This window comes from Prunus mume, linkage group LG8, assembly GCF_029339155.1.
Source record: "Prunus mume cultivar Tortuosa linkage group LG8, ASM2933915v1, whole genome shotgun sequence".
Classification (NCBI taxonomy): Eukaryota; Viridiplantae; Streptophyta; class Magnoliopsida; order Rosales; family Rosaceae; genus Prunus; species Prunus mume.
Genome location: NC_142705.1, coordinates 6056817 through 6074646, shown reverse-complemented (window position 1 = coordinate 6074646; position 17830 = coordinate 6056817). Strand labels below are relative to the sequence as shown.

Genomic DNA, 17830 nt, shown 5'->3' with positions numbered 1-17830 from the left:
TTCCAAATACACTTCATTTACATTTTCCTCTATATTAAAATGCACATCATGTCATGGCACATGAATTTGTGGATCACATGCATGTGAAGAAAAACCTTTCTTTGTTTTTTTTCAAGGAAGAAGAAAAACCTTTTTATATATGTTGACAGGTAGAAGCCACACCCTTGTACTAAACTTGCATCTGGGTTCTTATTCAAGTGCTCATGTGTAAGTAAGATCACATTAACCATCAATAACCTTAACAAAAATACTAGAATTGAGAAGTTCGGCCACATTTTACAAATCATCCATGTTGTGTGTGCTATATACCAATGTTATTCGTGAGGTGAAATATCTCATAATAGTACATTTGAGGTTAAACCCGTTAATAATTTCAATCCAAATTGTCCAAAGCATTGAAGCATGTTAAATCCTTAAATTAGACACGAATGATTTGTGCAATATTGGTCTTGGACCTAACCTAAAACTCAGCTAACCGTAGAAGTCATGAAAAAAATAGAAGAGAAAATCCAGTCCAAGAAAGTACTTGCTCACTTTTTATGTGATGGGTTATCTGGTTCTTGTACAGTAAAATGAAGCTTGTCAGACAAAGTGACAAAGAACAAGCTCTGACAGAAAAATCACATAATGTCAGATAGAAGTGGCAGTACAAGTACTGTAGCAGCAGGCAGCTGCACAGCAGAGCACGGTGCTCCAAGACCAAGACCAAGATTGAAGAATCTATCTATCCATCTCTCTTTATGTGGCGCACAGTGCACTAACTACGCATATCACTCTCTCTTCCTCTTTACTGGGCCTACTACCTCTCTCTCTCCCATCATGCTACTTCAAATTCTTAGAGAAATGTTTCAATATATTTGCTAATGTTTTTACTTAATGTTAGGGTTAGTTGCTCACGTGCATGTTACGGTTAGTTGCTCATGTGTATGTATGTTTTTATGTATCTGGTTATAAATAATATATTAATGGTTAAATATGTTTCAGGATATATTTTATGTGTCTCTCTCTTTTATTTTACGCGTTAAGAAATAAACTAGTTATTGATCCTAATAGGGAGTGAGAGACAAGACACAAAATCACTGTTAATGATGGGTTGCAGTTTACTCAATGTGTGATGAGTTGTGGTAACTCAATAATTACGCAAATTTTTTTCCTTGAGTTTCTTTATTTGTACTTTCTTCCAAAACAAGGATATGATGATTGATTATTACAAATGAAAATCATATGTAAAATGGGTAGGTAAATCATATATTATCAATCACAGATTTCTTAGGATCCGAGAAAAATGTTTTAAAAAAAACTTATTTTTTAAAGGAAAAAAAGAAGAAGAAGGAACAGCATACGAATGGTAAAGCACACACATGGGAACACTGCACCCACCCACTAATTCTTTCTTTTTCTACACTCTCCGGCCCTTGTCTTTATATTTTTTCTGCCTCTTTTTGTCTCTTTCTCTACTTTCTCGTTATCTTTGTTCTTCTTCTTTGCTAAGAACAAGCACTGTTTCAGTTTGAACACGCAGAGAGTGAGTGAGAGAAAGAGAGAGAGAGTTGTGTGTTTGTGGGTATTTTGAGGATGATGGAGTGGGAGAAGCTGCAACAGAAAGAGCATGAAATGGATGGGCAGGCAAATGGGAATGGGAATGGAGGAGTGTTGTATGTGAAGGTGATGACTGATGAGCAATTGGAGACTCTTCGCAAGCAAATTGCTGTTTATGCCTCCATTTGTGAGCAGCTTGTTGAGATGCACAAGAACCTTACAGCCCAGCAAGATCTTGCAGGTCTCTCTGTTCTCACTGTTCTGTTTCTCTTCTAGTTTTTTCAATTTTTTATTGTAGTCTTTGTTTTTGTTCTGTGATGGGTTTTCTCTGATTCGTTTGTCGTTTTCCAAATGAAGGAATTTTCTTTTTCCCAAAGCTTTGGCCTTTTTTAGTTTGGAATTCATATCATGCCTGTCTATTTGTCCTTGGAGTTGGAGGCTATTGTTTTTTTTTCTTCTTTCTAGTATCATTTCTGGCTGTCTTTTGCATGATTATGGATGCTTGTTTGTTTCCCGGCCTGGTTAGTCCCTCATTTATCATTTTTTTTGGGGGGGGCCTCATTTTGGTTGATCTTTCTTACCATTGATCTCTAGTTTGTTTGGTGTTTGTTAAGAGAACTTCTTTCTCCAAATTTGGCGGCATAAATCACAGGGAAAAGCTGCTAATTTTCTATTTTGAATTTCAATTTTTTTGGGTTGGTTGAATTTCAACCTTACTCTAAAAGCAACAATGTTACATGATTGGAGAGTATCATCTGGTCTCTCGATTCTATTTTGCACATTGGCTTGAACTCTTTCCTCTTGACTTTATTTGGATCATACACATTCTGAAATTTGTTGTGTAGATTTCAGATCAGTCAGTCATTTCTTCAGCCAATTTGTTTTGCTTGCTTTTCCTTGCACAGAAGAACATACTCAATACCTTTTACTGAGCCTACATGGGTGAGGAGTGCCTGTGTGTTAGGATTTGTAGAGCGTGTGACTCTATGTGATCATTCTTTCTGCAACAATCACATGCCACATTTTCCTTTCATTCTCTTTCTGAAACTGAAACTAAGCTGATCTTAAAATTCAACTAGTTCTGTTGATGTCATTAGGATACTACACGTAATTTTGTTCTGTTTATCGTATCGTACTTTGAAAGCGATAATCTTTCCATAAGGGAGAGAATTTATTAGCTTATAATATCTGACATGACACCATATTTGATTTGAACAAAACTTGTGCACTTGCTTTGTCAGGTGTCCGGATGGGAAATCTGTACTGCGACCCGCTGATGACATCTGCGGGACACAAAATTACTGCCAGACAGAGGTGGACTCCAACACCTGTGCAGCTACAAATTCTGGAGCGCTTATTTGAACAAGGGAATGGAACTCCAAGCAAGCAAAAGATCAAAGAGATAACCTCTGAACTGAGCCAGCACGGGCAAATTTCTGAAACGAATGTTTACAATTGGTTCCAGAACCGGCGTGCTCGATCAAAAAGGAAGCAACAAAATGCAGCATGTAACCATGCTGAATCAGAAGTAGAGACAGAAGTGGACTCACCAAAGGACAAGAAAACAAGACCAGAGGAACTGTTTCAGTCCCAGCAGAACTCAGCTCAAAGGACTGAAGATTTGTGCTTCCAGAGTCCTGAGATAAGTTCTGACCTGCATTTCTTGGATCCACAGACCACGAAGACAGATAAAATGTTCCCATCAAACAGCGGTTTAAGGACTTCCAGACATTTAAGCGAAATGTCATTCTATGATGAAGTGCTATCAAACTCAAGTAAGTTATTATATTAAGTTTTCTTTCTGACTCTTCGCTTACTATCTGATAATCATTCTCAGCTGAACCCCAAAAGTTTAAGTTAAGAGAATAAGCGTTTAAGTTAAGAGAATACGCCAGCAATGTTTTCGGTGATTTTTTTTTCTTTGGATGAACAAAGATGATAGAAATTCATTCTGTCAATTGATTTAGGTAATGATGTTAAGTCAGTGCGCTCCCTCCCCCTAGCTCTCTTATCTAAATACATCCAAAATATATATGCATTGAACTTTAGAAATTTGTGAAACTCTTAACAGAAACGGTATTTATGTTTGTAGGAAATGACCTCATGACTGGAAAGATCGAAGCAGGCAACTACAATCTTTTTCAGCAGGCAGAAGACTACGGCATGACGGGGTGACATTCATCCGTCAATTTCCAAGATCGAGTTTGGTCCTGTTTGAATATGGCGACATACGAAGCCTAACCTTAGCAGCAGAGTTTATGGTTCCAGCTGAGTTTAAGTTGAGAGTTAGATAGATAGATATAATAGTGATATACTAGTCTAGCATGACGTATGAAAAGTTGCTGTTGGGATTTTGTGTTTTGAGTCTTGACTGATCAATCTTTGCATTGCCTCTTGTTATTGTTAATAGAATGAACATCAGATGTTTAATGCTGAGAACCCTTCGATGATATCTACTTAATTTCTACTAAGATTATATATCTTTGTTTCCAAGGAAAGATTTTAGGTGTTTTAAGTCTGGTTAAATATTTTGCCATTTCAAGGAATGGGTCATTGAAAAGATGACATAAAGTTTGGTCTTTAAAGAAAAAAAAAGTAGGTTTTCACCAAAAAAGAAGAAAGAAAAAGTAGGTCATTGCCGTTTGAAAACGAAGGTTGAGTGCAATCATTGCATTCACTGGCATAAGGGGCGAAGGTGCAATTGTGAAAAGGTCACCAGCGTTATTTTGATTGATCAGTTGGGGTCTAGAATGTAAAAATGTTTAATTGCCACTAGACCCATGGTTGCTATTGTAATTTGTGACTTTCTTAATCAATGATTCAAGACTGGTATCAAGGGTTGGTTTAGTTGGTAAAGCCCATGTACTGTGTGTAGTCTCATCTGTCGAGTCTTGCTGCTTAGCAGTCTTCATTGGTGCTTGATCTGTAATTTTAGACATAAATCCATTTCCATGGCAACTAGCAGTTAGGTGTTACACGTAAGTTATTCCGGCTTGAGGTTGTGGGTTTATCTTGGTGCTAGTGATAAAAGTAGTCAATCTTCTCCTAAACTTTTTTTTATCACCCAAAAAATAAAAATAAAAATAAATAAAGACTGGTATCAATTGTTGAGGACAAAATGTACCAATTCCTTCTCTTATCTGTGACTCTGCATCTGAGTTGCCTTTGTTTTTAGCTGCCCCTTTCTCTAGTCTATGTGATGCCCCTTTTCGAGGGAAGATTTTATTGAATATTGAAAAAATGATAGGGGCTTAATACCATCTTAAGCATATGTAAGTTGGTTAGGGTAGTGAATTCGTACCCTTACACTCAAGTTTGAATTTCTCTTCTCGTAAAGTAAATTAATAGTTTAAACTATCGCTCGTTCTTTACTTAAAGTACAACCATCGTAAATAACAACATGTTATAATCAGTAGTAATCTACACGCAATAATTGATTTCCAAGCCTAAATATATGTGGAGCCTACAATGCATTTACGGGTGAAGAACATTCGTCTATTGAATATATCAACCTTATTTAATATGTATATTGATATACTACTCATTTTAATAGCTATTAGTTGAGGATTAAATTTACTAATGAACATAGTTTTTTTAATTAATTACAATTAATATTCATTATTCACAAAGTTGAGCACATCATCTCACATGTATTAGATTGCTACAAATACGTAGTTATAACTTATAATTTAATTTAATTTGTATTACATGGTTGCAAATTGCATTGCATAATAATGCAACACACAAGTTAGTTAGTGAGCAGCTGAAAATGGTGGTAAAGTACGAAGGTAGAGTGCTCCAGCTCCAACAAGTTTCGAATTAGGGCTTTCAGCAGACTCTCTCTCTTCTCATCGTACGCTAAGACCTGCGTATCACAGTCATCGTCTTCCATGATTTAACATTTAGGGTTTGCAGAAGAGAGAAGGAGGCATAGGATTTGAGAGGCTTCAGGGCCAGGTTTCGGATCGCCATTGAGGTTCAAAGTGGACTTCGTTCGGGTAAGTTGATTTGGGCCATTTTGAAATAAATTTGCAAATAGACATGGAATCTGGATTTGGCGTTGTAATGACCAATGTCAATGCAGTGCCAAATCCATGAAAACAACACACAGCCTTCTACTGATCTTCTGTCTTCGTGTCTGTTCACAAGTATATATCTTTTTGCCGATAATGAAGATTGGGTATTTTTTATATATTTTCTTTTATCAATTGTTTCATATAAAGTGCCTGTAAAAGTCAACAATTCATATGCTGGAAATGCTTGTAAGATTGCTCAATTGTGGAAATATAGCTAAAGCATTGTAATTTGGGGCTCAGTGGCAATGCTGCAATTCAATGTTCGTGGTAGCTTCATATATATATTTTTTTAATAATAAAAATTTCGGACTGGCTGAGTCAATTGGGAGCTTTACAGATTGTCCCAAAAAGAAAAATGGTGGGAGCTTTACAGTGTAACGTAAAAAACCCTTTCATGTTAAAATTAAGCTTCACTGGATGACACATTTATCTTGATTAAGATTTTCTTCCTTATATTTTTGGTTGCAATGTTACTAATTGGTACTTTTGTGAATATGCAGAGGAAAGTATAAGGGCACAATTATATGAAACTTTAAGTTTGGGGGAATGGTGGGTTCATCAACTAATTCAAGATATAAATATTTACATGATTGTAAGTGGCCTCGTGAAGCAGTTGACGTGCACCACATCATTGTTAGAAAGAGTGGTGCAAAGGGTTTGTTTGTATACTTCTTCGCTCTCATTATTCTAGCTACCGCCTTCTACCTTTTCTTGGTTAAGGTATGCCTTATGTCCTCTTAATTTCATATATCTAGTATAAGGCTTTTTATATGTTCTTCTGTTTATATCTTTATTCTTGAGGTCCTACTGAGTATATGCCTACCCATTCATTAGAACATCCCAAGCTTAATTTAGGAACTTGAGATTAGATTGGTAGAGACTTTTAGTTACCATTTTCCATTGTACAATTTCGGATTGGTTTATTGAATACATGTTCTTGAAAGAAACTTTATGATTGACTTTATATGTCTGTTTTATTAAAATGTATTGGGTATCTGAAATTCCGATTTCTATAATAAGAAACTTGACATGATGATCTTACAAATAACAGGAGAAATCAGTGATCATTGTTTTATGGAGTCTCTTGTTAGATGCATTCCTTGTAAAGTTGCTTCGGAAGAGTGTTGAGAAAGGTGAGGATCCGAGTGATGGGGCTTTTGGTCCTCTGATGGTACTTCTTGTGTGTGTGTGTGTGTGTGTGTGTGTGTGTGTGTGTGTGTGTGTGTCCCCAATTAGAAGAAGGTTTGCTGTAGAGCACTTCCTGTACTATTATTTCTTTTTAAGAACTATTCTTATCATCTTTTTAACCCGTTTAATGTATTAATGACAGAGTCCGTTGTGGTTATGCCCGCCTTTGGAGTTCAACTAGAAACTCACTATGTGAGGTAGCTTCTATTTTTGTTTTATGGATATTTTCTTTGTTGTTTACATTATGTGTGTGAATTTTCAATTTGGTGGGACTACATGTATAAATTATTTGTACTTGAGTGTTTACTTTAGAGATCTGTATAGTCAAATGTTTCCTAATAGTCTCTTTTTCCTCCTTTTTTTATCCATGCAGCGGAAAGATTATTCGTCGGTTCGTTCCTATGGACAAGATTTTGAAACCTGTGCTACTAGAATGTGTGACTCCAGTTACTTGTTACTGGAGCCTGTCTTTCATTGTACGCGGGGAAGCAGAATTGGTGTTAGTTTTCAAGGTACATAATTCATTTTATTAACTTAATACTTGGAGAAGATATCTTATTGGAAAGCTGTTAGGAGGCATAAATGATAAATGTGATGAAAGTGCTGATCATATGTTCTAACGTAACTTCTTTAATAAGCTATAAAGGTGGTATATGGAAAGGTGTGATTGATTTAAAGAAATTTTCTTTTTCTCTTATTCTTGCATTTATTACTTGGCTTTTGAAAGTTGAATTCACTTTCTAGGAATTACGTCCCCCTATGAAAATGTTGGTCCCCATCTGGAAGGCCTTGTGTGCTGCCACTGGTATTAAAGGAAGCTCAAACACATCCATGGAAGATGGTTGATGGAAATGTTAATTATGATTTAGAAGCTCATTTGCTGCTCAAGCAACATAGAATAATTTGCAGAGCAAATGCATCCTCTTCAAGATCGCATAGTTGTTTAGTATTCCAATTGATACGGTTTCTATTGCAAAAAGGGCGAGGAGGAGGATGAAAGTAGAAAGTTTTGATTTGTACAAGATTAAACGCGATTCTTATTTTGATCAGTTACACAAATCACTGTACAATTTGCTCATTTAATTGTAGCCAAAATCAATGTAAATTCAAATTTTGTTCTCATCTTTGTTTGTCTTTAACGTTGATTTGGAAAGGTAACATTTTGACATAGCAATCAAATTAGTGGTCGAGTTAATCTCATTTGTGTACTGATAGCTTCTTCCACACCTCTCATCCTCTCTTTCTTCCCTTCACTCTTGTTATAATTGGAGACGGATGGTACTGCATTAATGCATGATACAGTTGTTTTAGATACTAGAATTGGGCCCTCTTATAAAATTTAAAAAAACTATAATTGGGTTAATCGTGAGTCTTTTTTCCTCAATAATTTAGGATATTAGGTAGTTCCAATGGTAGGTTGACATAACTTGAAATGGAAAATCTCAACCCTACAATGAAAAGAGAAGCTAAAGTTAATCTATATTGATTAGCAAGGACCCCTTTTTAACATTTGCACCTGTTTCAGCTGTCATTGGTAAAATCGCAAATGCCTGATTGTTTACTTTCTGAACATGAGATAATAACATTATGTTAAGCGTCTTCACCCTTAATTTCACAATTGGTAGAAAACATTTAAATTTCTACAAGACAAATGATTGAAAACCATGGTTTACCAAATTCCTGTCTTGACACCAAAGATTAAAAAATATAAAATAAAATAAATAAATAAAAACCCACGCACCCAACAACCATCATGATTGTGTTTTGCTGCAATACCGTGCCATGACCATCTGTTATACCATCACTATAGTACCCAGATATTGCTTAAAAGAAAGTTAAATAAAAATGGATTTTTGATAATCTTTTTGTGAAAAAGAAAGTTGCATGATCAATCAATCAATCAAGTACTGACACAATTCATCATTCTTCTAATGAAAATGCTCGTTCTAAAAAAAAGGGGGGGATGGCATATTTATTTGATCAGTACGAAGAATGTTATACACTGGGTACAAAGAATGAGAATGAATGTAAAGTTTAGCTTTTACTCAAGCTTAAACGTTTTTCAGCACGTTCGAGACTCAGTTCATGTCGACGTAACCCATGCCACAACTGATCTTCACCATCACTCAATGATGCCATTTTAGCCATGTGCTTATGCAATGCCTCCAAGTTGACAAGCGGGGCAGTTGTTGGTCGACCATGAGCACACTGCAAAACAAATGTTTCATAGTTATTCGATGAGCCATCATACCCCTCCCACACACCAGCAATCCACATTCACATCCATGCGATGCCTTCTTAGCCTCTAATGATCACTTACTTGGAAACATAGAGAAGTCTGCTTTAGTTCTTCAACGATGAGGGAACACTCTGAATGTAGCAAGGAATCCCCAAACATAATTGCACCTAACAAAAAAAGTATGGAAAATTATTGAATAAAAGAAATCATCTAAATGTAAGTAATAAATTCATATGCAAGCAAAACTTGTCTGGCAATTTTATATCAGGCAGAAACTGCGTAAATGAGGCAAAATAGTTGAAGGTTGTTTTGTCAATCATATTAACACCAACTCAAAGTTGACTTTCTCTACGATACAAACATTTACACCCAAGGGAAAGGCCTTAATGGCGCCTTGTTTAAACAAGACTTGCTTGCCTCTAGTGAGAGTGTGGAGGTTCAGCATTTACCTCTGCATGCTTTAGAATTAAGGATTCGAAGAACAGATGGTGGCATTGTTGATGATCCATCTGTATCAGCAAGCTGAAGATTGAACAGTAAGATGTGTCAAACATTGGTGTTAACCAAAGTTGAGGATGATAAAAACATCAACACAAAAAGAGGGGAAAGACATCCTAGAAATAGAGGCAAGCTTTACATTACCTGCTGAAGAAACTCCATAAGATCTGAGTCAGATAAATTGACACCTAAGATGCAGGGTACCTGCATGCCATTTATAGGAAAAATTCATATCAATAACGTGATTTAAAAAGTGACTGAATTTGCAATGGGTTTCAATTCATTACTTTGAATTAAACAAATGACAGAGAAAGGTAAAAGATTTTGATTCAAAATGTTTTGAGCTCATAGAAGAGGGTGAATGGAAGGATTGAAAATGAGAAGTGATGGTGGTTCACCGCAATTAGCGTGAAGGCTGTTGGCTGCCTGTGCAGGAGATTCAAATTCCTGTGAAACAGTTAAATCCCAAGAAAATCAGGCTAAAAGAACAATACTGTTTCTCTCAGAAAATAACAGATGTTTCTAGGAGTCTTCCAATTATTAATGAGTATTCTAGGGTTCTTAAGAGTCTTTTGCTATTTCTACAAGTTATGAAGTGTTCCATTTAAAGCCTATAAATAAGGCTATCTGCTGTAAACAAAATCAGTTTTGAACTGAATGAAAATTTGAGTGATTGCTTAAGGTTTTGTGCCTTGTTATCTCTTCTGCCTTCTGTCTTTTGTGTCTAATTTCTTTCCCATCTCTCCGTCTTCTCTACAATGTCAACCCTAAACCTTCTTTGTTCTCTAAAATTTCTATCATCCTAAGCTCACCATAACTATACCCAAACACCCAGCCCATGCTGTCCTGCATCAAAATTATTTGCTAGGTTCATAATGCTGAACACTGACACCAGTATCATATTCTTTTATAGATCAAATAAATTAATAATCAATGAGAAATATGTTGGGCAAGTCACGTAAAATACCTCTTGAAGGACCCTGAACCTTCAGCTTGTATGTTGCAGAGCCAACCCCACTCTTCCACTGGTTTAGCATAGTTATGAAGTAACTGATAACCAATCTCTGGCAGCACCTGAATTATAAATATAAAAATAAAAGGGTGAAGGAATCCAACCATAAAAACTTAGTTTAGCATCAGATACGCTACATACCAACTCTTGCTCAACATCCAGAAAAGTAATCGTCTTTGCTTCTCCAGATAACACCTAGGTATTCAACTGGTCACATAAGCCATGATAGAAATCATTTCCAACATTTAAACAGGAAATATATTAATACCTTCTGACGCAGCTCCTCCAACCGAATCCTTTCATCTGCAGCATGCTGTAGAAAAGAATTGCTGTCAAAGTCAGAACACCAGCTGAACTCGTGTGCATGTGAGATTTAGTGTAAATGTATGTGCGTGTTTATATGAACGCAAGTGTTTTTCAAATTTATGTTGTAAGAACAGCTGCACGTACTGTATATTTACATGTATGCATCTACTTTGAAGATGTACAATTATATCTTATTCCGATAAAGTTTTCGAGTGAGCAAGATTTTCATAGATAATCCTTAGTTTCTTTCCTCCTCTCTGAAGGTCACTTTTGGGTAAGTGCAAGAACACGTTTGGATGCATCCAAACTTTTGTTGTAATCTATAAGTGAACTGCAGGTGCCCCTCATGTACCAAGAAACATATTTTGGAGTTATAGAAAAGCAGAAATCCCAAGCCAAAACTTAAAACAAATGTCCTGAAAAAATATACAATAAACGGACCTGGTCAATAATAGCAAGTGTTCTGCCAGCCATAACTGCAATATATTTCTTATCCACCTGCTGAAGAACTCTGCAATCACTCAGGCAGTTCTTGGTGATGGATTCAGGGACTAATGAGTCAGCAGCGAGATGCAAGAACCCAGATGATATATCAAGTATGCTATATTGATCATGAAGACCTTGCATTTTACTTGCATTCTGCATTATTAAAAAAAAAACATTCACAGTAATAAGTTAATCAAATGGATGTAAACTTTTGTGGCAAATGAGTATAGCAATGAACTCATCTCGAGCTTCAACCATCCACATATGTATTACTCATATTTAATCACTCACCATGATCTGGGGACAGCAATTCCGCCATTTGGTTCCACAATTGAGGGAATCTTGATCCGTGGAGATAAATTCTGAAACATGGCAAGGAACGATGAGAACCAACCTTTTATAATAAGCAAAAGCTAATTCAAGTATTGATTACACTTTTCGAATAATAAAAGAATGAGATACCTTTAATTGGAGCAGTGGCTTGAATCCCTGAATATTTAGACTGTTCAAACATTTCAACTTCGTGTTTGTTTACACCAGCCTTAAAATCTTGAGATTCTTGATATCTGCTCCAAAAGTAAATTTTGGTGACTGAGAGGATAAAGTCTGCAACTTAAGGTGTAACGAGAAAATAATTAGAGTTCAAGTACCTGTCATCTGCCGATATATCCTCGACAGCACTCAGCTTCAAATTTAGATGGCAACCATCAGGAGGTTGATGGAGATCCTTCATCTTGCTAGCTTCTGCACAAAAGATGTTTTAGCTAGTCATGAATCTGCATCAATTTTCAAGTCTTAAATGGAAAATCACATGATAGTACCTGGATAAGTAGCTGCATTATGGAAGTTTCGTGCATCAAGTTTTCCTGCTGTTGTTGTCAAAGGGTGACTTAAAGTAAAGTACCTCCTCTTGAATCTATAAAATGGTGGAGCTGAATGGCTTCTTTTTGATCTTCCTATTGAAACATGATTCTTTAAACAATCTTGATCTTCAAACTGATCTTTTTGTCTTTTATACATGTCAATACTCATGTTATTGTTGCAGTGCGAATACTGACGTGACCAATCTGTCTCATCAGCTAATATATCCGGGCATTCACGAGAAAACTCACCATCTAAATTGTGAGGTTGAAAGAATTTTCTCGAACCAGCATAATCATTAAACTCTAGCTCACGGTCCGTATGTGTAGTGCAGTGTTCTCGACTGGAGCTCTTTGATATTATATCATAACTAAATGTGCAGTCCTTTTCTTCACCGTCCAAAAAATATTTATTAGTATCCCTTTTAACAGATCTATAATGCCCTTCAACTGCATTTATATTAGAGAAAGGTTCAAAATCCAAATAAGTGCTTTGGGATAAGGAATTGAAGGTCACTGAGCACAAATCATTAATTAAAGTCTTATGGCAGGAAACAACATTCTCTGCATTCATGAATGAATTTTCTCCACCAAAATGCTTCCCATAGCATGGAATTGGCTTTATAAAATCTCTTGACGGAGAATCAAACTCTGTATACAGGTCAAACTCTGGCCACAAGGTCCTTGAAACGAAATCACAACTCTTGCTGCCATCAATTTCTGGACTTTCTACACTGTTGTAACAGCCACCTCGCCTTCTCTTGTTTCTAAAGCCATCATATTGAAATTTTAACCCACCATCAGTACACAAATCCCTCTCAGATGGAAACCTTCCTTTCGAGGAGCAACTCCTGAGGAATGGCTGTACTAAATCCTGGGTGAACTCTACATCGGTTCCAAATTCATTAAGGCCACAAGATATTCCACTACCTGTTGAACCATTGCCAACACTGGGATCCACTTTAAAGGGCTCATCTTGCCATGATGAGCTAAAGATATTGTCATCCACATTACTGGATCCTTCTGCAGCTGCGGACCTATACTCCATGATATAATCTTCCTCAGAGAAAAAATTGATATCAGGCATTGAAGGATGCTTTTCCTTCTTCTGAGTTGCTGTGAGCATGACCTTGGCTAGATGATCATCCCGTGATTGAAAAGAACAGTCGGTATGATGACCAAATTCAATCTCAATATGTTGCTTCTGGAAGTCGTCGAAGTCCTTGGTATTTTCATGCAAGTATCCATATGACATTCTGACATGTCTCTTCTGAGATGCATGGTTGTCCTCTTTAATTAACATCTCCATAAGGTCAGGAGAAGCCTGACAATTTTGTAACCTGCTCCTCTTTTTCCCAAATTTAGAGAGTTCTGACAAATCTCCATCAAGTAAATCTAGCAACCAAAGAAAAAGGATATGAGCTCAGGAAACAGAACCGAACCAACTTCATTTCACTCCATAGCACTAAAATGAAATCGCAGAAACTGATAGTCAGATTGAATTTTTTTGGGTCAAGAATCAGATTGATTTCAGTTCAGTGTCAAATGAAAATGTTTATAAAATTCGTTTCTTAATTTCATCTCAAGATACAATGTTGTCACCTTTCTTCCACATTTGATCTTCTCCAACCATATCAGCTCCATGACAACCAGATTCTCCTAGAAATATCCCAGAGGTTAATACGCTTCTACAAATCAATGTACCAAACTAGTAATTCATTAATATGTCTTCACACCAGAAAAAAGAAAAGAAAAAAGAAAAGTAAATGAAGCTCTCAGAAGCAACCCAGGGGAAAAGGCATACCATCAGATATCTTTTCCTTCCAGAACTTCTGGATGGCCTTATCAATAAAGGTGAGTACAGGAACCCAATCCTGGCCACAGAGAGAGAGAGAGAGAGAGAGAATAAGAAGAAGAAGTGTTTAGTAATTGTAAACACAAAGGTAAATATTATTACAGTAAGTCGATGTTTAACATGATGTTAGAGTTGCATATCATATATGATAAGTAGATCGCAATCTACAGTCAAATAAGAAAGTTTACCTTGAACTCAACATATGTTTTTGATGGCTCAAAGGTTAAATCATAGAGTGATTGGGGACAGCTTATATTCAAAAAATAAGCTGGGAGTGACTGAGGCCTACTTCGTTTCCTGTTTTGGGACACATCAACGTCCTTCCCCGGATCCCAGCATTCAAAATTACTGGCCAATTGATTAAGCAATTTATGAATTGGCCCTTTGCAAATGAACCTTGAGTTAATATCTGTCAGTGTCAAGGTCAAGAATAAAATGTAAATCCTCCTTCTATAACTTGACAAATAACTCCAACATACAGACATGGATACAGACATATTGGAAGGCCTGCAAAATAAATGTTGCAAAAATAAGAAACAAAGATCCTAATAATAGAAAAAAAATTAGAAATCAGCTACATTGTGTACATAAATCCTTCTACCTTAATGGCGAGACTATTGCAAGGACTAGATATGTATCCAGAAAGCTCTATTTTGCCATCACTTATGTTCAATTCACGAAGAGCAGTGGAGACCTCAATCCCAACAGTCCTTTTTAATAGTGCCAAGGGAGAGGGAGAAGAAATTGTACTAAGAAGCTCATCCTCACTACACATAGAGTGAAATATGTAATTAAACCTATAAAGAAATAAAGAACAACCATACATTCTTCAATTAAAAATGTGTTTAGAAGACACCTTTCAATGTCGATGAGTTTGAAAGAAACCTTTGAGTGCACAAGGGCAATCCGATGTACACATTTGATGACAGCATGCAATAGCTTCTTGGGGCTTCCAGTTTGTAACACAAATCACAAAGCAGATCAAGTCAGTTTAATGCATTGCACCATCTTGTTTGAGGCTGCTGAGGACAATCCCATAGAAACCACATAAAAACAAAATGATCCAGAATGGTACCTGGATTGCATGTACTTTCTCCGAACTGGTTGATTGTAAAACAAATCACGAACAACAACTGCAAGAAGAACCAAGTGATTAATCAAAAGCTATAAATGGAATTTATTCAGGGAAATTACAATAAGCATCTATTTGGGGCAATGTAATGGAAATGACCCATCAAAGGTAATTTTCTGGTGGGTAACCTTCCTTGACATCCATTTCCATAAACAAAGATGCAATATGAGACAACTTGACAAGCTTCGATTGAGACAATAAGAATCGTAATAGGTCCCTACCTGTAGTGCCCACATCCTTCCTATCATCATCTATTCCAAGATACAAACATTTGCATCCCTAAGAAAAATAGAGGAAAAGTCAACCAGAGCCAAACTTGCATAAAGCCTTAAAGCAATTCTGTTATGAACAACAAATTCAAAGGAACAATGAACCCAAACCTTCATGACTTTGCGATACCCATTTGGCCTCCCAGAAGCTTTTGTTAAGATTTCTAACAATGACACGTCAGAAATGGAAGCCAATGCTTCTCCTCGAAAACCAAAGCTCCCACTTGCAGAATCCGTCTCAGGAGAATGATCAAACTTTGATGTCGCTGCTTACAATAAATAAAGAACAATTCATCCATGAACAGATACCAAATTCACAAAATATACACCAATATAAGTCAAGCATCTATATTCAAAACTAGCATTTTAATTTTAACTGTAGTCTAAAATAATTGACTACAAAACATTATAAGGGAAAATGAGAACTTTACCATATCTTTGTCCAACCAACACCAATCCATCACGCGTAATCCCAAATCCTACAAGTAACATTAAAGGAACATAAATAAGGCATGAAACCTAAATATTCCTCAGAGTTATAACTAAATGAAGGAGATTAGTGCTAACCATCATCCACTACTTTCACATAGCATGTCCCAACGCCTACAAAAACTGATACCTGAAACCACAAAAAAAGTTATTAAACGTTGTTACTCTCATCACTAGTTATTGCGATTTCCACACATATCTACACCACCAATACAATAATGCAATGTTAAATATGACAGTCTTGCTTAATGCCCAAACTAAATTAAATGGCAAAAAGTAATTACCTTTGTTGCGCCAGCATCCAAACTATTGAAGACCAACTCCTCCACAACGCTCGTCAAGTCATACAGGATAACTCCGGAGCGCATCGAACTACGAGCTGCCTCCGGCAAGGGCTTCACGCCCCTCATCATTTTCTGCAATGCCGATAATTTCTAACCATATAACTCACAGAGCAAACGAAATTTTTTACCTTCTTCTATTTTCCTACACTTTCTCGTAAACCAAACAAAGAAAATGAAAATGTTCGTGTTGTGCTATTCGAAAAGCTAAAGTAAATGTAACAACGAATTGAAATGCTCTTATCGCTTACCTGAGGGAACCAATTTGATTAGGGTTTTCCGGTTAGGGGTTTAGGGCTTTGCCAAGACGACGACGTTCCGACGAATCAGACGACAATTCGGAGCTCCGACTTTGCCGGTTTTCAAAGAGAAGGAAAAAAGGCGGGTCGGCTTCAGACTCGAGTTTCAACTGAACTGGTATTTTAACTGCCGCTTGCGCGAGTGTCGAGAGGCGTGAGATTGAGTGGGCTTTGATAAAGTCACAGCCCTCTGGATTCGGTGACTCACAGCCTGAGACGTCAGTGGCCCGATACTTGAAACCCTAACACGTCGTACTTGGGACGATGTATATCCGCTTTTATCTTTTGACGGCTGTGTCTCTGAATTCTGATTGGCTGCGGAGCCACATGTCAAAGTTCCCCGCGGGTAATTTGATTTCAGTAGTCGTTATCCATTTTACTTCACTTATTAATGACGTATAGGAGGCATCTCCAGACGTCCTCTTGGGTAATTACGATTCTACCCAAGAGGAAAATAATTTACTTATCTCATCTTGGTCATGAAGATCAAAGCTCAAACACACTTTCACCATTTGGGGGGTTGTCCAAACCAAACTTAATATTGACATAGTAGTTTTTTTAATAAAAAAATTAATATGAAAAAAGTGCATCTTAAACCAGAATTTCATTAAACAACCAATTATAACACTATAAGATATAATAATAAAAAATTCGGTGGTAAGATCCGTCGCATATTTTCTTCATAAATTTTTTATCTTAAAAAAAAGTCCTAACATTTGGACACAAATTTATATAATTGTAATAGATGACATGTTGGAAAGTTAAAAAGGAGGTGAGTGATGAGTAATTTACTTAACATAACATGCTCAAGTGTGAGTAAGTTAGTGTCCAATGCTCATAATTTGGACAATACTTTAATTGAAATGATTCAATTCAAACTCAATTCAACATTTACATACACACATCAGGGGCGGAGCCACATTGGGACCAGTGTGGTCCCCGGCCCCCACTCAAGTGTTTTTATGTTTTGAAAGTGATATACTGTTATGTATTTCTATATGTATATTATTTCAAATACTTTACATTTTGATATATACCCATATGTGTTGTGGCGGATCTATTAAGGCGGAGGTGCTTCAATTGCATTTGCTCAAATTTGTGTGGTGGTGCACTCCATGTGTACATATTACTTTATTTCCATTTTCAACATTTAAGTAAATGTCTTTGTCATTTTACTTTCATTTATTTTTATATTATTCCATTTACTTAAGTTTCAACATTTAAGTAAATGTCTTTGTCCT

At 36.4% G+C, this 17830-nt stretch overlaps 3 protein-coding genes across 11 annotated transcripts; 2 read left to right on the top strand and 1 right to left on the bottom strand.

Moving 5' to 3' along the window:
• Window positions 1-1430: 1430 nt before the first annotated feature.
• On the top strand, window positions 1431-3991 carry WOX13 (WUSCHEL related homeobox 13). The gene is made up of 3 exons (XM_008243711.2): window positions 1431-1780; window positions 2781-3314; window positions 3632-3991. Exons 1-3 carry the CDS (start codon window positions 1576-1578, stop codon window positions 3712-3714), a joined length of 822 nt encoding a protein of 273 aa, XP_008241933.1. The 5' UTR covers window positions 1431-1575; the 3' UTR covers window positions 3715-3991.
• Window positions 3992-5261: 1270 nt separating this feature from the next.
• On the top strand, window positions 5262-7925 carry LOC103340315 (phosphatidylinositolglycan-like protein). The gene is made up of 6 exons (XM_008243710.3): window positions 5262-5537; window positions 6116-6335; window positions 6667-6748; window positions 6946-7000; window positions 7177-7315; window positions 7548-7925. Exons 2-6 carry the CDS (start codon window positions 6162-6164, stop codon window positions 7647-7649), a joined length of 552 nt encoding a protein of 183 aa, XP_008241932.1. The 5' UTR covers window positions 5262-5537; window positions 6116-6161; the 3' UTR covers window positions 7650-7925.
• Window positions 7926-8747: 822 nt separating this feature from the next.
• MLH3 (MUTL protein homolog 3) lies at window positions 8748-16905 on the bottom strand. Of its 9 annotated transcripts, XM_008243709.3 has the most exons (26): window positions 16542-16903; window positions 16234-16365; window positions 16028-16079; window positions 15892-15939; window positions 15572-15726; window positions 15413-15470; window positions 15135-15192; window positions 14916-15008; window positions 14661-14826; window positions 14551-14566; window positions 14248-14468; window positions 14009-14078; window positions 13807-13863; window positions 12166-13599; window positions 11995-12088; window positions 11807-11910; window positions 11636-11706; window positions 11300-11497; window positions 10821-10865; window positions 10694-10747; window positions 10508-10614; window positions 9939-9987; window positions 9685-9744; window positions 9492-9564; window positions 9124-9209; window positions 8748-9011 (listed from the first exon to the last, which is right to left on the bottom strand). In XM_008243709.3, the coding sequence occupies exons 2-26, from the start codon at window positions 16360-16362 to the stop codon at window positions 8838-8840; spliced, it is 3672 nt and encodes a 1223-aa protein (XP_008241931.2). In that variant the 5' UTR covers window positions 16363-16365; window positions 16542-16903; the 3' UTR covers window positions 8748-8837. The 9 variants fall into 9 exon arrangements, 2 of the variants coding, with proteins under 2 accessions (XP_008241931.2, XP_088899077.1); XM_089042951.1 differs by having other exon boundaries at window positions 9680-9744; window positions 16234-16904; XR_016122722.1 differs by having other exon boundaries at window positions 8966-9011; window positions 9404-9564; window positions 9680-9744; window positions 16234-16905.
• Window positions 16906-17830: the final 925 nt, after the last annotated feature.